A 20,958-nucleotide genomic window follows, 5' to 3' on the forward strand; every position below is an offset into this window, starting at 1 on the left:
AAACCAAAAGGAATTAAACTGCAGGTCCGCGCCTTAAACACTCCCACTGTGCTTTCAGAGACCAATCAATGCAGACCTCATTTGCATACCCGAATCCTTCAGCTCGTCAATCTATCTTTCAGTCTGTCTTGTAATGTCTTTCAATCTTGCAATCTATCTTTCAAAAAATTTTACAATATATCATTCATTACATGTCAATAAATAATGAAATATATCTTGTTTTGCAATAATAAATTGAATTATGTGACATTTAATTATTGATGTATTTACTGGACAATAGATTGGCACATATAATTAAAGATATGTCACAAAAAAATCTTTCATACGGAACTACCTGTGCGGGTACACGAATATTGCGTTTTAATGTTTTATTTAAAAACGAATATAAAAACCATTGTGATATTTTACTCATAAACAAACAGTTATTCTAATCAGGATAATTATTTTTGGTTATAAAACTCAAGCACCTGCCTGTTCACGGTTTCTATGGTAACTTAAAGGACTTGCCATTTCCAGTGAGTCATCTGACCAGATGTTCTATCCTTTTAGGGCGTATATTTTTAACAGCACGCTGGAAAATTATTGAATGGCATTTGAAATAATTTTTCCGCCTGAAAAAATTACCGTGACTATTTTATTAAGTCAGTTTTTTTCGATAGCTGTGATAAAAGCGGGATAAACCACTTTGACGCGCATGGTTATACGAAAATAATAAATTCCAACTTGGTTAGTTACAACAAGTTGTCATTTATTATTTTCGTATAACCGCTTCGTCTAGGTTTATCCTTTACATATTTAGCGCAATAAGAATTGTTTTACTGACGTATTGTTTTTTAGGTTAATTGTATATATTTAACTCGATAGCGACGTGTTATATTAATGATTACAGTTCCATTATTTCCAAAACATTCGTAAACGTATCTTATTGATGTGAACGCTTGCTGTCAGGGAAAAGGTGAACTTCAAATTTATGGGGTAACGTGGAACTTAGGAATGCATCATTATGATTGCATCATCGGCGCAATAGGTGAGCGATACATCTTGGCCGTAAGTATTTGTACAGAAAGAGATTTAACATGACAGTGCCCAGTGAAACGAAACATAAAACTGAAGGGCAATGCCAAGTGTTTGATTCCTGAACTCTGGAAAACAACTCCAACTCTGTGAGCTAATCCAACCAGGCACTATGAAATCATATCAATAGAGGTAATTCAACATTAACACTATTGTCAGGGTCCCCGCCCGTCAATTACTTCTTTTATGTCAGTTCCCAGTTTGGCCAGCAGGTGTTGCTGGCCAATCTGTCCCTCCTGTCTTTGTGCTAGACCCTTGTGTGTTTTGCCTATTTCCCAGACTGCTGCATAGCTCAATGGGCTGAGTGTGTGGCACAGAGGTTGTACAACCGTGGCCAAAAGTTTTGGGAATCACACAAATATAAATTTTCACAAAGTCTGCTACCTCAGTTTTTATGATGGCATTTTGTATATAAGCCAGAATATTATGAAGAGTGATGAGATGAATTCCAATGAATTGCAAAGACCCTCTTTGCCATGAAAATGAACTTAATCCCAAAAACCCATTTCCACTGCCAGCAAGGACCTGCTGACATAATTTCAGTGATTCTCTCATTAACAGGTGAGAGTGTTGACTAGGCCAAGGATCTATATCATTTTGTCATGCTGATTGAGTTAGAATAGCACACTGGATGCTTTAAAAGGAGGGTGGTGCTTGAAATCATTGTCCTTTTCTGTTAACTGGAAAACACATGTAGTTATCATTGCTTTGCACAAAAAGGGCTTTACAGGCAAGGGTATTGGTAGTAGGTTGGTAGTAGGATTGACCTAAATCAACAATTTATCAGATCATCAAGAACTTCAAGGACAGAGGTTCAATTGTTGTCAAGAAGGCTTTAGGGCACCCAAGAAAATCCAGCAAGCGCCAGGACCATCTCCTAAAATTGATTCAGCTACGGGATCAATGCACCATCAGCGCAGAGCTTGCTCAGGAATAGCAGCATGCACAATGAGGCGAAGATTTTGAGGAAGGCCTGGTATCAAGAAGGGCAGCAAAGAAAACAGTTCTCAAGAAAAACATCAGGAACAGACTGATATTCTGCAAAAGGTACAGGAATTGGACTGCTGAGGACTGGGGTAAAGTCATATGATCTGATAAATCCCCTTTTCTCTGTTTGGGGCATCCGGAACAAAGATTGTCCAGAGAAGAAAAGGTGAGCACTACCATCAGTCCTGTGTCATTACAACAGTAAAGCATCCTGAGATCATTCATGTATGGGGTTGCTTCTCAGCCAAGGGAGTGGGTTCACTCACAATTTTACCTATGAACACAGCCATGAATAAAAAATGGTACCAAAACATTGATTATGCAAGAATGGGCTGCCATCAGTCAGGATTTGGCCCAGAAATTGATTGATAGCATGCCAGAGTGAATTGCAGGGGTCTTGAAAAAGAAGGGCTAACACTACAAATATTGACAGTGTCAGGATTCGCGGGTTAAGCAGGTAAGCGCACGGGCAGGAAGCAGGCAAGGAGGCAAAAGTGGGGGCAAACGGGGATTTAATAAGGAAACATCTACTCACAATACCGAACATTAATGACCGGCTGCAAATGCTGCCAAAATCCCTGGCTGCCTTTGAGGATTACTCCATGACAGGTTTAAGGCCGTTCGACAAGGGTGGACATCGAGATTTACAGCTGCTTTGGCATCAGAGCAGCTTTCAGCTGGCACCTGAAGCACTGGTTTAAGGCCACTTAGTGTCTAAATAATCATTCAATTAGAATGTTCTTAGTAATAAAAACATTGGCATGGGCTGCAGCAGTTGAGGGGTGGGATTTATAGCCTTTGGTATGCATGTAAGGAATGGGACAAGAGTTTCAATTGAAGGGGCTTCTGATGAACTGTAATAAATTTGCAAAATACAGCCAAATTCTAATGACAACGTTTTAAAATACTGTGAAGTCTATTCTTTTTTGGAGCTAAAAACAGGAGTGACTGCTAACAGTGGGGTGCGGTAATATTTTACAATACAATAATACAGTATTTGCTTTTTGCAGTAGAGGAGTGAGCCAGTACTCCCCAGCTCACATTAATTAGCAAGCATCTGGTAGTGACTTTTCTGATAGTGTGTCTTAAGCAGTTGGAAATTTAAATCATATAAACATTATTTTCATATAATGCTGGTATACCTGCTTGCAGTTGATGTTGTGTTTATAGGGGGCCACATCTACAGTTAAGTCAGATAACACTGACATGCCTACTATTAACACATATTAATTAATTAAAAGTGTTTTTCTTTTCTTTTGATAGTTGGCTATTGAAGTAACTGCTGACATGTAATTTTTTTCAGCCTTGCATGTAAGGACCTGAGGGACTGATACTCAATGCTGATGGAAGCTAATTGCAAAAGTAATTATTATAACAGTTTCCCAATGTTGAAAACCATAATCTATGCTTAATATGAGTTTGCCACAGCAGTAGAATTAGAAGCCACCCTGACTTTACTGGCCAGCCCGTCTGATACTGTCTGATAACTCCATGACTCTGATTGAGTACCTCACAGAACCTTAATCTGAATGTAATTTGTGATTACACAGAAGAGAAGACATGAAAAAATAGTTCCACAGGAATTTCTTGGAAAAAGTAAAAAGTTCACCTATGTATACTAAAGCCAATTATTGTGTCTATAAAGAATAGCTGTATAAGAACAATACAAGATATCTGTGTGGTACAACTAAACCGTTATCTCTCTCTCTGCAGCAGGTGGCATTGCGCAAGTCATAATTACATGGATGGTCAGCACTGAAAGCCAAATTATCTTTGAGGAGACCCAACCAACGTTTGTTACAGGGCTTGCTGCAGTGTTTCCCACATTTTATGTGTTCAACCTACAATACCGAGATGAGGCAGCTCAGATGCTGGAGTTCATTCAGAGGTAAGGCCTCTGCAATACATATTCCTGTGATTCCAAACTAACCCGAAGAGTCATTTTAAATGTAGTTGCAAGAGATAACAAGTCTGTTTATGATTTGTTGTTTCAGTTATATAATATATTTTATAAAAATGGACAGATATGTGTTTTTTGAGGGCATCAAAAATGACTTTGCTTTTCTATTCACATATATAATGTGTATAATGTAACTTGATTGAAGACCCAAACAAAATAATAACATAAAAAAAGAATACTTCCAATTTATGTGTTGTGTCCTGCAGTGTATATCCTTTTCACTCTGAATCCTGTGAGGTTCATGTGCTCTTCAGTGTTCATGACATTCCGCATAGGTATGGTGTAGAAATGCAAAACAGAGACGACTTTCTACTTATTTAGCAGATCATCCATTACAAGAAAACATACTGGAGAAAACAAGTCTTTCATCTCTGATGCCCAAAAGAATTAAATGATATTGATAATATTTTTCATACCAAACTTACTTGCATAGCTGCCGACAGCAAACTGTATGTGGACTGATGAGAGAATGGATCCATTAAAAAGTGATCAGTTAAGGGACGTAGCCAGATGCAACTATGTTGGTGTACCCAAACAGGAACATCATTTAATGTAACATTTCTTAATTTAGTTTCAGTCATTCAGGTTTTGACAGGTAAATGTTACTTTAGAAAAGGTACATTGTACTAAAATGTAGAATATCTATACTTTTGAACTAAAATGACAATCAAGTGATACAGCTTTTACAATCAGTTGTAATTTCATGTTAAACTGTGTGAGTTCTTGATTTCCTGATCTTAGGCTTGTTTGTTTTAGGCGCTTCATTGGGATTAACCCTGAGAGGGGAACAAAGTCCAGCCATAGAAAGATTTTGTCTAAATAGACACGCAAGATGGTCCAAAAGACTCAGTAAATCCACTTTAATAAAAACCTGACAGATTTTGAGTGGCATTTCATAAAGGTTAATTATGGGGACAACTGTATACTATATATTTTTTGCACAGTTAACAAAGAAGTTATATATGTGTAGACAAACAGCTTGAATTTGGAGGCAGCTCAGAATGTTAAGTTTACACTGATGTTTACACTTCACTATGTTTTAAAAAATATTAACAGACTGCAATTTGTCATACATTTATGTCATACATAAATGTTACGATCCATAAAAATGTCACTTGCCTTAATCTTTTTTGTGTGGTGTTTTAGTGGTTATGCATTTTTAAACAGCAGAGCTGATTGTTATTGTTCGATCTGAATCCTAGAATTATTTTTTATAAAATTTATTACGAAGAACTTTAAAGTAGTTTATAGCAAAGTTAAAAAATCAAATTGGGCCCTCGCGAACGTTTTGCCCAGGGGCCCACACAACCCATAATCCTTCCCTGGTACGCGGGCAACCACAGCTGCCAATATTTTACTATAATTTTAAAGGAAATTTTCTGAGAGTATTTTACACCCTGAAAAAATGCAGTTAGAGTCATATAAAAGTAAGAAACCTGAGAAGCGTATGTACAACCATTTTAAGCAGCATTTTAGTCAAGTGATCAGTAAATTAGACGTTAATTTGGAAAGTAATTGCTAATAAAGAATAAGGTGAAGTGATGTGCAATACCGAAAATGAGCATCAGTGTGTGAGGGAACCCTGTGCAACAGAGACCAGCTTGTGTAAAAAGGTGTCTGGTAGATAGGAGGGCATCTGTATGGAACGTGGGAGGCCTGGGAGGAGATCCCGGGGAGTCATGTGGGGTTTCAATGATTCAGCGCAAGACTGAGGGCTACGGCAGAATGCTTAAACAGCTCTGGTGCAGCGACTACTATTTTTAGATAGTGCTGTTAGTCTCCTTGGAGCAAAGAGCTGGGTGGGTGTTGGCTGGTGGGGAGAAAGGAGACTGCAGCAGCAGAGTAAATGACTAAGAGTGATACAGGGAAAACTGAATGGAGAGAAAGAGAGCATTATAAACCTGCATGTGTCAGTCCGAACATCTCCAAGACACGGAAAGGCATTCTCAGAAAAACAACCACTTTTATTGTCCATTTCATAGAGGGGTAACAAAAAAAAAGCCATTCAAGGGAGAGGCTGGCATGTAGCACAATCCTCATCTTCACTCAGCGGTGACTGAAGAAGCCCTGGGGATGGTTGTATTTAAAAGGCTTCAGCCTGTTCGGACCCCTGAAGGACAGAGGGACATCACAGACTCCATGGAGGGAATGTTTTCACACACTTAAAAAGCTGGTATCAATCATACATGGCTGTCAATGTTTTTCCATATTACATTCAGAGGTATAAGTGATAAAATACTAAAATACACAGCAATTTGGTGCATTTCCACCACACCAGGTACTGAATTTTTGGTACTAAAAAAGTACAAGTAGTATGGTACTTCAAGTTGTTGATTTTACACTAGTGCAAAATGTGGTACCATAGCTGAATGATATCACAATGCAGAGTGGGGTACTTAGTACTGAATTTGAAAAATGGCTGTAGCATATTATAGGGCAAAACGATGTGCGATATTAATACTGTCATTGTATGTTAAGCATATGCTAGTCAGATATTAACCTATCAGGCTTTTTCTTCCAGTCAATTCTGTTTGGACATTACAGTGCAGGGAATTTAAATCATTTTTACTCTGTCACAGGGAAAATGATTATTTAATAGGCCTATATATTTAAAGATCAGTTTAAAGTTTACCTCCACTGCTTTTCTATGAGTGCTGCTTACATGCTGTGAGACAATCAGAATCATTTTCATCCTTGCAGTTTAAATCATTCCAAAATGGGTTTGTGAGAAATGTGTGTTGAACTTCCATTTTGCTTTATAAATACCATAATATTTATTAAAACAAAATACCATGCTTTCCTAATATATCATATAAAATACTTTATTCATGCCATCCTTATTTTGTATCTGTTCTTCTAACCAGATTGCAATTTAAGGTTTAATTTTGAATGGTATTGGTACACGAGCGGAAGTACAAAAAAAATATGGTAGCTGGTGCAGTGGAAAAGCGCACCCAGGCTTTACCATGGGTGACATACAGCTTTGAGTACCATTCAAACACAGAAATAAATACCCAAACAGCATCTACGTGTTAGCTGGAGGAGATGTGGGATGTGGCACGCACACACGCACGCGCTCAGTGTGAGGCCCTGCTCAAAGGCTTACCTCACTGTCCTCAGGCACATCTTCTCCCGAGGGAACTCACGTGGGCCCTCCACGCTATCATCCTGGCTCTCCGTCTCCAGGTACACGTCCAGGCACAGGCAGAGCCGCTGCAGCTGATTGGTCAGCAGCTGATAGCCTGGGTGGGGCCCCTGCAGCTCCATCCTGAACACGTTCACCTCGCTCTCCATGGCCTGAGCAGAGGGCAGTGTCAGTGAAACCAGAGATCTCAAATACTTTGTTGTTTTAATGCTGCTTCTGACCACGAAACCTACGGCCGAGGCAGAGAGAGCAAAGTGGGGACGGGTGCTCACCCTCAGGTTGTCATCAGTACGGCCAGTGCGCTCCCCTTTCCAGTTGAGGGACAATGCAAACAGCGGGGTGACCTCAGGGTAGCGTGGGTTTAGCACCACTGCCGCCTGCAAGCACGCTGGAGAATAACAGAGAGGTAGAAATTACTACAGCAGCCTGAAGCTGTACTGCCTGCCTGTATTCCCATTTAAACAAGGCCACCTCACACCACTGCATCACCACTGCTGCCTGCAGGCATGCTGGAGAATAATGGGGAAGCAGGAATTAACACAGTAGCCTGAAGCTCTGCTGCTCGTCTATTCCCACCCTAAGATGCCCACCATGCCCCTAGATCATCACTGCCACCTGCAGGTTCATTGAAGAATAACAGGGAGGTAGAAATTAACACAGCAGCCTGTAGCTCTGCTGCTTGCCTGTATTCCCAGGACTCACCAGTGCCTCTTTCTACCTGAGCCAGGAAGTACAGGTCAGTGTCCTGCGCCAAGCCAGCCTGGACTACATGCTGGGTATAGGGAAGCTCCTGCAGTCACAGAAACACAAGCTGCCATCAGACAAGCATCACCTTAACATTACCCTAGCTACAAACAGAAAACTTAATGCCTACTAACTTTAGAGTGTACCTTCCAAAACACAATCCACCACCTAAATTACTGAAGATACAACAATAAACTCAGGACCTACCACATACTCCAGATAGGTCATAGTGGTCCATCGGGCCAGACGGGAGACCACTTTGGCTGGGAAAAGTTGCTGACATTCGCTTGATACGGGTATTATGCTGTGCTCTGTAAGACAATTATCACTCTGGTTGTGACTGAGAGAGCTGACTGTATTTTTTCACCTAGTCTAAGAAAGGCACACAAAGACGAAGCTGATGAACAAATGCAAGGTACTTACACAACTGCTAAGCTAATAAGACAGACACAGAGGTCAGGAAACACAGGAAGATGGGCAGTTCTGACTGACACGCATGTATGCAGGGTGGCACACATGCACACACACACCCTCTCAGTACACTCCACCCCACATAAGCAGACGCAGTACAATGCAGGCTGTTGCAGCAGCACAGTCTCACCCAGGGAGCTGAACTGCTTGTGCAAGGCAAGGCGAGACTGCAGGCGGCCCTTCAGCAGTTTCATGCTGCTCTCCATGTGGCTGGCACTCAGGGACTTCCCATCTGGGGGAGCCTGCGCACACCATACCATTCATTACACACATAACACTAAGGATGAAACAACCAATCTGTAATGGCCACAATAATAAGTCATAATGGACAATAATAATAATAAATATTTCTATCACCAACTGGTTGTGTTGTGTGGTTTGCTGCATAAACTGCAATGACATCACCACCTAGCAATGTCAAGGTGTTAAGCCTAGTTCATGTTTCACTTTTCTGCGAGCCATTATGGTCTACGCACAGTTGTACGTGTGGTATTTTGTGTTCATTTATCCGTGAAGCAGATGGTCAGCGTAGGCATATAGCAGTGATATTCCACCAAACCAGCAGAGGAGAGATGTATTGCAACATACAGAAATACAAGCAGTGAAGTGAAATGTCAAGATTTAAAAATGATGGAATAGTGTTGCTTTAAATAGAAATTTTCTATACTGGGTAAAGTTATTACACCTGTGACTTAAAAGCAACATCAGGATGTATCTTTAGCAAGTATTTGCACTTTTCTTAAACCCTCCGTTATGGCCCAACTAATAGTTGATCACCTGACCACAAGACTATAATTAATGTAGGGCTGCAAGAAATTATTTTTAGTATAGATAAAAAAAAAACAAATCATACACACATGCAAGCTCAGACACACACAAAACAGATATATTATCACCTCTGGCCTGTCGCTGGGGAACTGGAGCCCCCCGAGATTTTGTACCCAGATGTAGGGGTGTCCCAGCTCTGATACGTAGTCCCCAAATGTGGCAATCCTGTGTGGTCAGAGCACAGGAGATTGGCCATGGCTAATAAACAAGACAAGACAAATCATCTGAAACACATGCACACAAACTTTGTGCCATGAAATGGGAATCTACAGCATGGGCCTATAATAGCATCTACAGATCCACAGTTAAAGTACAGAGGAAGAGTCTCACTCAGGTAAATTATAAACTCAAGCAGGCAGAAAGGTTTTTTGAAATCCCTGGTAACTCTGCAGACAGACATTATTTTGGTCATATGCATGAATATGTTGAAAACGTTTTTAAAATAGCTGTTATTAAACCTGTTCTAAAGAAAATAAATCTCGAACTTAGGTCTATAATTTTCTGAATCACTATCAAATTTTCCTTTCATTTCAAAGATCCTGGAAAAAGTTGTTGTTCATCAGCTGTCATCTTTCCTACAGAAAAATAATGTGGATTAATCAATCTGGCTTTTGACCAAACCACAGCACAAAAACAGCTTTAATCAAAGTAGGGACTGATTTGCTTATGGTTTCTGACCGTGGCTGAATATTTTTGTTGGTATCAGTAGATTTAACGGCAGCATTCAATACTGTGGACTAGAACATCCTCTTGTACAGGCTTGAATCTGTGGCATTAAGGGCTTTGACAGCCCTCTCTTGGTTTCACTCCTATTTAACTGATTGTTATCAGTTTGTCCATGTGTACAATAAATCTTCCACAGCCACCAAAGCCAAATATGGTGTCCAACAGAGACTAGTATTGGGCCCACTACAGTTCACTTTATATGCTACCACCGGGTAACATTATTAGAAATCATGGTGTTGGGTTTAATTGTTATGCTGATTATACAAAGTTATACATTTCTGTTAAGCCAGATGATGCATCACAGCTCTCACGGTTAGAAGACTGTCTACTAGATATCCAGTGCTGGATGGCAAAAAAATTCCTTATGTTAAACACAGAAAAAAAATTAAGTACAGTGGTACCTCAGTTCTCGAACTCATTAGAACTGAAATTTCTTAAAAGTCGAACCAACCAGTTCGAAAAAAAAAATGAACTCGATCTAAACCGCAGAAGTCGAACCGTGAACGCCAGCGCAAAATAACTTGTACACGCGGGGAAATGAGTCACGCAACACGTCTCTCAGCAGGAACAAAGGGTAACGCTTCAGTGTCAGCCTCGCATTCGCTGTGATAACATTGTTTGTGGGTGACAGTGCTTTTTTTTATTGAAAACACTGCATCATACAGGTAATACACTGTACTTTATATCATTTTGGTAGCCATTGCTCACCAAAAAGTTACACAATAGTTGTACAAAGTTTGCGATTTACGAACAAATTAAGGAATACAGAATAATAATAAAAATAAACAATAGACAGCATGGCATAGTCTAGTGTTGGCACAGTGTTGGGGCATGGCTTGGGGTTGACACGATCTGCCGAGCCGGGACCGGGGAAGCAGGGGCAGGACTGAAGCGATCGGGAAACACGGGGTTTAATTGAGAACAGGCAGAACAACACAATGACGTTACAATGACCGGACTGGGGAAACAAACTGAAACGTAGACTAAATACAGAGGACTAATGACAACAGCCTGAAACAGCTGATCACATGGGGATTCCACATGAGGTTAACGAGGGGGCGTGGCACATGGAAGGAGCGAACGATCGGGGCAGGATAGGGTAGTGTTGGGGTACATCTTTATCATTTTGGAAGCCATTAAGGAAAAAATGCTCTTTGTGTTTCATCCTGTTCATTATGTGAACAGTGTTTGTGTTTAAATGCTAAAAAAATGTGGTGTAATTTTTTGGGGCCAGGAACTAATTAATTGATTGTCCATTATTTCTTATGGGGAAAATCCGATCAAAACTCAAACTTTTTAGGATTCGAACGCAAGTTCTGAACGGATTAAGTTCGAGTACTAAGGTACCACTGTACTCTTAATCGGTCCCAAGGTTGCTTGAAATAGGTTTAACCACCTCAACCTTGGTGGTCTTCCTACCTAACCTAACACAGTGGTCAGAGATCTTGGTGTTCTGATTGATTCAGATTTGTTTCGATGCTTACATAAGTATTATTACTAGAACTGCGTTCCACCATCTATGGAACATAAGCAAGCTGCGGAAGATGCTTTCCTTTCATGATGCAGAAAAATTTCTACATGTCTTTATAACTTCGACTGGATTACTGTAACGCCCTCCTTTCTGGTTGCCCATCCGGATCCTTACATAAACTTCAGCTGGTACAAAATGCAGCAGCCAGAGTTCTTACATACACAAAATAATTTGATCATATTAGCCCTGTTCTATGCTCCCTTCACTGGCTTCCAGTTAAGGCTGATTGACTACAAAATACAGCTATTAACTTATAAAGCACTGAATGGCCTTGCACCAGAATACCATAGATCTACCGGCCTCATACAACCCTCCTGGCTTGCTTCGATCTCAAGGAGCAGGATATGTTAGTACCTAGGGTAGAATGAGCTATGGCAGGCTGCAGAGCATTCTCTTTTAGAGCTCCTCAGCTTTGGAATGTGCGAGATTCAGGCTTACTCTCAATATTCAAGTCTAAACCAAAAACATACTTGTTTAGTCTAGCTTATAGGGACTCTAGTTCTAGCTAACTGTTCAGTCCATGTTAGACCTATAGCATGAGGTGTAGAGCTGGATAGGGGATCGGTGCCAATTGCTTTGGGTGAACTGAACTGTCAGTGCTGTCACTCTAGCTTCACAATCCCTTGTGGAATTGGAGTGCTGACATTTCAGGGACTCCCTATGCCTACATTCTCACCTCCCTCTCCCTCCTACTTATGCTGCCATAGCCATATCTGCCGGAGCTTACATATTGCACACACCTAACTGTTCGTGCTGCCTCTAGTCTCCCCTACTTTGGCTAATTGCATATCCGGGGCTGTGCTGCCTGGAGACCCCAAATAATCAAGATATCCTGCCTACCCTGCTGCCTACGACATGTCCACTACCAGTGGCGTCATTCTGGCCTGCTCGCCCTTCTGCCTGTGACGTCTTCCCTGTATGCCCTAATTGTCGTACCACTGTTCATCTTGTCATGTGAAGCAGCACCTGCCTGACATCACCTGCCTGCCCCCGCTTTGAGACTCAAATGTTAAAATTGTGAGTGTGAATTGGGACTTTGTCATCTTGCTCATTTAACTTGATCTGCCAGCCCCAGGAGGATGGGCTTGCCCTCTGAGTCCACCAAAGGCTTCTTTCTTCCAGTGAGCTTTTCCTTGCCACTGTCGCATCTGGCTTGCTCACTGGAGGCTTTGGGCGGGAATGCCGTAAATCGCTTTAAGACAATGTAATGCAATGAAAGCGATATACAAATAAAATTGAATTGAAAAATTGAATCTTCATATTTTGGTAACCAAAAATGAATTCTGACAAGCCCAAATAAGACCATATTTTAAACGTATACAAACTAAATATAAATAAAAAATATATAAAGTCAATGTGGAAACATATCCTAAAGGCCATTCTTATCCATTCATGTTAGGCAAACCAGTCAAAACGAACTGAAACCAGCAGTAAATTTGGGACAGAGCAGTCTGTCAATATCACAAACATCAAGCAAAAAGTAACAAGTCCTCAGACAGTCCATGCAGGCACACATACAGGGATAATATGAATCAATCAACAATTTGCTTTCTTCAAAGTACTCTGAGAAGTTTACTACCCTGGCCGACTATGCACCGAGATGATGGCACAAGGCGACTGTGCAATAAATAGCAACCCTCCTATAAATCATTCCAGGCACCGGAAAAGCTTCACACTGTTCCATTCCATTCAAACCAGTGTGGTGCTGCGATATCACCCGCCGCACGACTGCACTCAGGTCTCATCTGAGGTGGTTCGTCATGTGATGGGTGCGGCAATGCGCTGCATCAGCACGTGCTCCTTACCTCTCTACTCCATCTATATATCAAGGCTTTAAGTGCACCCTTCGTAGCGGACAAACAGTCATCATGATCAACAACTTGTTTGCCGTTCAAAGTTTTTCATCCAAATACCAACTTAAAAAGCCAGAAAAGTGTAAGAAAGGAGGGAATTAAATTTTACTTAGGGGATAATTTTAAATAGCCTGTAGGGCAGGGTGTTACATTTTGGTAGCCCGATTGTTCCAGGATGTCGGACTAGTGGTTTTGGTGAGCCTTGCTGCACACACTGCAGTCTGCCAGGATGAGGTAAAGACCAAGCAGTTAAATAGATCAAGACCATGTACCTTGAATATGAAGATATCTTACCCCACTTTGTCAAACTGGTATCGATTGGCTGGATTAGGAGTCTCTGAACCTTTGTCATTAGCATACAGGCAGCTGAGCAAAGTCTCTGAATTCAGCAGCTCTCTGGGTGACAGAAGACAGGGAATAAGAAATCAATCATTTCGGTGCCAGTATGTGAACTGCAAGTGTGTGCAAGTATGATTTTTCATGTCGGACAAACAGCACTGATGCAGGTCTTACCCAGCACTGATGGCTCCGACCAGGTCTGCAGCTGTAGACACCTTGGCCTTCACAGTCATAATGTTCAGGTTCATCAGGTAGTAGAAGAAAAGATGCAGAACACTGCCATCTACAACAGCGAAACAGCCCATTGGCTTCACGACGATACATCACAGACTCATGAGGTTCATGGGACAGCCACCATACTCTAAGACATAAGGTCAAACTCCAGATACGGCAGTAAACCAAAAGCTATATTCATTCCACAAGGTCAGATACACAGTTTCTGAGGCAGAGCCCATAGCGGCATTGGCAAGAGCTGCAGCACGTTCTCACAGTCCATCCCTCACGATGCTGTCAAAGTACCAGCAAGCTGAGCTTATGCGTTAATTAAATGCTCAGCAATGTCAGAGAGAGACTGTGTTTTTTCCTTTGTCCCTTTTCAAAGGTGATCTTCAGAGAAAACCTCTGTCTACAGCTCTGACCTTGGGATTCCTTCAGAGCTCTGACAGAGAAGAACGACTCCTGCCCACCGGAACCAGAGGGAAAAAACCTGCTTGTGACATCACTGGTGTGAAAAGCTGCTCCTCTAGCCAAAGAAAATAATTAAACTTCCTGCCACACTGATAGATGCTGCAGCACATTCCCTTTCTTCACTAGTCACAAAAAACCTATTACACTAGCATTCTAACTACAGTTTCAGGGTATTTTTCCCCCACGCTGCCAAAGATGCACAGCATAAGATTTTCACAGGGGGTGTTAGTTAAGCATGCCAGCTACAGGAATAATGCCGCTTCTGTGCTGCAGTGCAGCAAAGCCTTTCTCGAGGCTCTCCCTGTGCATCGTGGCAAAGCAGGAGGCACATTAGTGGATCTGAGATGATGCAACAAAGCAAAGAGTAACTTTCAGTCCCTATTGGGCATGTAGACTTGCCTCCCATAGGTAGTTCGATAGCAGGGTTAGCCTAAGCTGTGTTAAAATGGATGAGGGGAGCCCAAATCAGTAGCTGGTAGTTTTTCTGCAGCCAGGCTACGTGCTGCAGCTCGGTCTGGAGCTAGCTCTGCTGGAGTGGTTGGCAGAGGCTGTGCGTGACCTTGCATCCCCTCTGGCCGTGTGGCTCTGCATCACACACAGGGGCAGCCAGGGCCACAGGATGGGATGTGGGGGTGGGGAGGGGAAGAGGTCAGGTTACTCCTGCAATGCAGAGGCAGCCCACGCCCCCACACAGTCACTGCCTGCAGTATCCAAAGCCAGCACTAGCAGCAAATGCTACCGGCCTGCATCACCAGAGAGACACACCATACGCGGAGCACAAGCAAAATACCTTACCAACAGGAGTCAAGGGTGAGGTACTTTCAAGGTCCACACACACCTTTACACTTGAGGTCCACGCAGAGGGACAGGGGATGAGGCTTCAGCATCTCCCTGCGCTTGTCATCCAGCTGCACACCAAGTGTTGGCCGCCGTCTCTTCTGCTTAAAGAGAAGAGCAACACAACAGAGCCAACAGCATCTGTCAGACTCCACCCTCCATCACACTGCTGCTGCTGCTTAAACTGGGACAGGACGCCCACGGAATGTTAACACTCACTCTGATTATACATACATCAACACACACACATGTATCTGACAACCACACACAAAGAAAAACAGAAAATGTATATGCTTGTCATGTTTAACACATTTTAAACTCGGCATACACTTCAATTTGCAGACATGGAAACATTTGCTTGTTTGTTTCCAGCAAGCATGAGAACAATTTGTCAGTCATTTCCCCAGTGTTCATATATATGAGATCAATCGTAACAGATTTTGCTTAGCCTAAAAAGTCATGTTTCATCCACATCCATCATTTTCGTGCGAAACGAAATTTTTAAATCCTGTCTTGAATCATCTTCATTTACATAAACTGACCACAGGAAACACTGTGAAATAGAACAGCCAAGACAAGCAGGGTGTTCTGTCAAAGAAGTCCAACTAGATTTAAATGGGACAGGAAAACCTGAATGAAGCAGAGAGCTTCAGAGTATGATTCTTACATGGACGCCAAGCAAAACGGAACAGTGACACACCCAGCAACCTTATCAATATACTACTTCCCAGAATTCACAAGGCAAAGCTTTGAATAAAAAAAACTTTCCATTTATCATGGGTATTCAAAGGCAATCGATTGAAATCCTTCCCATTTTTCAGGGGAACAGAACTGGCCACTCTCTCAGCGTACTCACTGACCCCACTGCAGAGTACAGGCATGCCCAGGAAGGGCTTTTACTGGGATGGCTCTGCAATGCCACCTAGTGGTGCCAAAGGGCACAGGTCTACCTGAAATGGGTAACCAACATGTATCAGGAGTAAAATGTGAACATCACTCACTGTGTTCTGAAGCTCCTCCTCTGCGTCAGAATCGCTCTCATCATCTGCGTGATGTGGAGATGGGAGACAGAGTTCACTGTAACTGCCCGTGCCACATACTTGGCAGGTCTATAGCAGGCATGTTTGTGTGAATGTTCAACGCATATTAAAGAAATAACAATGCATCTTTATATAGGTGTGTAGTACAGCATCACCTTGGTTAAAGCTTAACAAAATTTCAGATACGTCTTGGGCGCTGACTGTCAAGATTAACACATAAACCCTTTATTGGCCATTCTGAGTAAAGCTGAAGGCAGAATGCAGGACTCTTACCTTGGGAGTCCTCTGGGGGTTTGGACAAGGCCTTGGCTTCATCCACATCACCACTAATGGACACAGTAATGCTTTTATCTGCAACAACACAGACCCAAGCTGCCAGAACTGACCCACAAACAGCACTGGCCCACTTATGTCCAGACCAAAGAAGGAAAAGAGCTGAAGTGCTGAATTCTACCCATATCAAAATAGCTCAGCACACAAAGGTAGTTTAAAACTAATGAAAATTAAATGAAAGAGAGGCATTTGAATGAACAGTTGAACAGTGCATGTCTTACCACAGGCCTGACTGTAGGCATTGACCTGGACAAGAAGCACATACAGAGGTGGGGGCAGGTGTCTGGCCACTTCATTTTGCTTCTGCACATGCTCAAAGGGCATGGACAGGTACTCCTGTACAGGGAGGGAGGCCTGGGAGGCACAGAACAAATGGGAAATCTGGTTTTCAGCTCACCATCACTTGAACATGAACATCTTGTGTTCAACTGAACACTGGCCTCAAGGTTTAAACCAGATCCCAAAAGCTGGATGTAAATAGGTGCGGAAAGATCTGAAATAGGTACTCAACTGGACCCAGAGAGATCTGAACGGGTACGTGACAAGATTGGGAGGATTTGGCACCCACCTGCATGATAGCATTAAGACCTGGTTGCAAGCTACTCAAGTACTCCTTCTTCACCTCGATGCTCTTCAGAATCTTTTCCTTACTGGCCAGTGAATCTTTGTACTTTTCTGCAAGTCTAAAGAGTACAGAGACAATCAGGTTGGAGGCCAGGGCTGACCAAACAGATGTGATGTGGACTGTAATGGAGCAGGGAACAAGTAAAGCAGGGACACTGTAATGCAGGGGGGAACAGGTACAGCAGGGACACTGCAGTGCGGGTTTGGTACGGCAGGGACACTGCAGTATATAGGGGGTAAGGAATGGCAGGGACATTGCAGTGCAGGGGGAAAAAGTACGGCAGGGACATTGCAGTGCAGGGGAGGGGAGAGGTATGGTAGGGATGCTGCAGTATATAGGGGGGAAGGCACAGCAGAGACTCTGCAGTGTATAGGGGGAAGGTACGGCAGGGACGCTGCAGTGTATGGGGGAAAGGTACGGCAGGGACGCTGCAGTGTATAGGGGGGAAGGTACGGCAGGGACGCTGCAGTGTATAGGGGGGAAGGTACGGCAGGGACGCTGCAGTGTATAGGGGGGAAGGTACGGCAGGGACGCTGCAGTGTATAGGGGGGAAGGTACGGCAGGGACGCTGCAGTGTATAGGGGGGAAGGTACGGCAGGGACGCTGCAGTGTATAGGGGGGAAGGTACGGCAGGGACGCTGCAGTATATAGGGGGGAAGGTACGGCAGGGACGCTGCAGTGTATATAGGGGAAGGTACGGCAGGGACGCTGCAGTGTATATAGGGGAAGGTACGGCAGGGACGCTGCAGTGTATATGGGGGAAGGTACGGCAGGGACGCTGCAGTGCAGGGGTAAACAGGTATGGCGCAAACAGTGTAGTGCAGGGGGTGAACAGCTACGGCGCAGACAGTGCAGGGCAGGGAGGGACAGTTACGGTGAAGACAGTGCAGTGCAGGGGAGGGACAGCTACAGACAGCTAGACGTCTCTCGATAATACCCAAGGTGCCCTGCGAGATGAAGCATCTCCTTCTGGAAACAACAGCGACACTAACATAACCCTCAGCAGCCTTAAGGGTCTTACCACAGAAGGCCACTCGCATAATTTTGTTTTACTTTTTTTCTTTCGAGGACGGAGCCTTTGCTGGTAAGTTAGCTATGCTGACTTTTAACGCTATGCCAGCAACCAGAACTATATTCATGGCGAAAGTAAATGGAGAATAAACCAGACTGAACAATGAAAATGGGAGAAACTTCATAAATAATCATAAAATGTTACAAACAGTTAAAACTCTCTAAATGAGGTGACATTGCTGGCCTAAAGAGAGGTGGCAATTTCAGGTCCAGAAATGAAAAATCAGGATTTTGTTTCAACCAACGAGTTGAGCATAAAGAGTCAGTCACATAGTATTCAACTGGTTGGTTGAAACAAAATCCTGGTCTGGATTTTTACTTTCTGGCTTCATCCACAACAGTGTTTCCTAAACATCGTTGTTAAAGAAGGTGATCTGAGGCTGGGGTGTGCCAGTACGGGCAAGCCGAACCTCTTTCTCTGCTCCAGCTCCCAGTCTAGGCGAGCTAACGTCTGCTGGTGGGGGTCATCCTTTGTGAACTGTAGCCGAGAGATTTCAGGTGGTGCCTCCTGGAAAAATTCATCCAAAGTGACAAGTTCTATCTCTTCGTGCTTGGACCTGCACATGAAGAAATAACAGGCGGGGAGGAAAACATTAGAGAAATATGTAAAAATGTGACGCAAGCCAAACTGAAGGCTCCCCACTGAAATAACCCCCAACTGAAATCTCAGCTCACTCACTTGAATTCAAGACACTTGCTGATCTCTTTCTGAAGGTGCATGACTTCATACAGCAGATTCTGCAGCTGCAGATGAAGGGCGTCAACTCGCTGCTTGGCCTAGGTAGATGAGCAGAGTTACTTAAAACTTGTTTAATACATACAAATAACTGTAGTATTTACACTGGGAAGATGACAGCATATTTCAATCAAGTTCAGTTATCAAAACCGTTCTACTTAAGTCTAACAATCAAGGTTCATGTATTTGTAAAGAAGACAGTTATATTTATGAGGTTAGAAAAATTACTAGCATAGAGCCCAAGTATTTACTTGCCCATCCCATTGATGGGAAAATAAAATGTGACATCATAAGACGCATGCTGACCTCATGGGTTTGGTCACGCCCCTTTTTCAGCCGCATGTGCGCCAGGCGGTTCAGCTTCTTCAGCGTCATGAAATGGATGCAACTCTGCATTCGGCGCTCCTCGATTTCTACTGACTGCCGCAGACATACATGGGAAAACCCATGATGCCACAATTAATACTTTCTCTCTTTATGCAGATTTGAATACAAAAATCACAGTAAGCATAATCCAAACACAGAGAATCCCCCAAAATAAACAGGAACAGAGTAAACAGGAGGAAATCTCCAAAACCCTGACAGGTGTATTCACTCACTCCATCTTTGGCTCCTGCACTCTTCAGCTCCTGGATCTCAGCCATGAGCCTGGCTAGACTCTTACAGGTCTCCTTGTATTGTTCATGGTCTTGAGCGGGGCTCCTACCTTCCAGCTCCGCCTCCTCATTATATACCTTCACATCCTACAAATATATTATATTTAGGATCTATATATACACACACACACACATATACATATATATTATATATATATGAATTCATAGTAGGCCAATTAGTTGCATGGTCTGGAAATACAGAAATAGTTCTATACTTATCCAGACTTGGAATACATCGGAAACATATAATTTTCCATTCGACACAGGCTTATGTCTCTACTAACTACACCACCAAATGGACAGGTAGGCTAATTCTTAAAACTCCCTACACAATAAGTTAGTTATAGATACTGGCCTGGTCACCGTCCCCTCTGCTGCGCTTGTTCTCTGGGGTGCCCCCTTCGTTGCGGATCACTTTAGGTTTTCGCTTTTTCAGGGCATCGGAAGACATGACAGCAACTGGACCCGCTTATGTGGCTCCTATACACAGTAGCAGTGTAAATTTAGCTAGCAGTTTATCTTCACGCTAGCAACTGAAAAGCGCAGATGAAACCACATCGTTTTTAGAAGATTTCACCGCGGATTCTTAGTGTCCGATTTGTGCCGACATACAATAACTATGAATAACGATTATCTGTTAATGTAAACTAAATTATGTTTACAGATAAAGGATTAGCTATTTTTCAATAACTCGGTCGTATTAGGACATATAAACACCGTGGAAAGTTAAGATACGTATTTGTGAATCAAAAACGGACATTTGTCTTTTTAACTTACCGGGAAATTTAAAAAGAACAACTTTTAAAATATGTTTTACAAAGAAAGTAGATCAAACTAGGTACAACACACTGCTCTAAGCCCGTCGCGCAGAACTCTACGTGATCATACGTATTTCCGGTTTCCTCATCACACAAGTAACGACGAAGAGAAACTTTGCTGCCACCTACTGCACCGGAGGCAACTGCTTCCACTATGGTTAATATATTCCCTGAACTTCGGGAAATACATTAGGTTTTGGCATCTCCACCTTAGATGCATTATCAGAAAAAGGGCATTTTTTACTCTTTTATGCTCTCTATGGGAGTGCGTTGCTGCAGCAGGCCACAGGAAGGCTGTACGCATCATGGAGGGGATGGGGGAAAGCCCTCTGGAGCCTTATCCCCGGAGGAAATGAAACCGCTGGAAAGCCAATATGGTCAGGCCTGTTGGGAATAATAACTAGTGTGGTGCTGAGACATCGCCCACTGCACAGCAGCACTTGGGTCCTAATCTGAGGTAGCCCATCTGGGTAGGGACATGGACCATCTTTCTCTGC

General features: G+C 42.8%; 1 protein-coding gene across 2 annotated transcripts; it reads right to left on the reverse strand.

Annotated features, from left to right (window-relative positions):
• Positions 1-5,964: 5,964 nt before the first annotated feature.
• On the reverse strand, positions 5,965-20,534 carry thoc5 (THO complex 5). 2 transcript variants are annotated; one of them, XM_048997800.1, is made up of 20 exons: positions 20,421-20,534; positions 19,999-20,123; positions 19,587-19,730; positions 19,294-19,407; positions 18,931-19,028; positions 18,662-18,808; positions 17,124-17,238; positions 16,777-16,909; positions 16,496-16,573; positions 16,184-16,227; positions 15,184-15,286; positions 13,833-13,941; positions 13,614-13,715; positions 9,278-9,374; positions 8,512-8,623; positions 8,118-8,221; positions 7,869-7,956; positions 7,439-7,554; positions 7,128-7,318; positions 5,965-6,131 (listed from the first exon to the last, which is right to left on the reverse strand). In XM_048997800.1, exons 2-20 carry the CDS (start codon positions 20,092-20,094, stop codon positions 6,068-6,070), a joined length of 2,055 nt encoding a protein of 684 aa, XP_048853757.1. In that variant the 5' UTR covers positions 20,095-20,123; positions 20,421-20,534; the 3' UTR covers positions 5,965-6,067. The 2 variants fall into 2 exon arrangements, with proteins under 2 accessions (XP_048853757.1, XP_048853765.1); XM_048997808.1 differs by having other exon boundaries at positions 15,184-15,283; positions 20,421-20,522.
• Positions 20,535-20,958: the final 424 nt, after the last annotated feature.

The sequence above is a fragment of the Brienomyrus brachyistius genome, chromosome 2, assembly GCF_023856365.1.
Source record: "Brienomyrus brachyistius isolate T26 chromosome 2, BBRACH_0.4, whole genome shotgun sequence".
NCBI lineage: Eukaryota > Metazoa > Chordata > Actinopteri > Osteoglossiformes > Mormyridae > Brienomyrus > Brienomyrus brachyistius.

What these genes read in the sequence shown, in the direction of transcription:
- thoc5 (XM_048997800.1), bottom strand. Translation starts at nt 20,094, where the DNA reads ATGTCTTCCGATGCCCTGAAAAAGCGAAAACCTAAAGTGATCCGCAAC. An exon ending in GTCTTAATGCTATCATGCAG is followed by an intron (nt 16,910 to 17,123) that starts GTGGGTGCCAAA and finishes TGTGCCTCCCAG; the next exon opens with GCCTCCCTCCCTGTACAGGA. An exon ending in TCAGGTAGAAAGAGGCACTG is followed by an intron (nt 7,555 to 7,868) that starts GTGAGTCCTGGG and finishes GTTATTCTCCAG; the next exon opens with CGTGCTTGCAGGCGGCAGTG.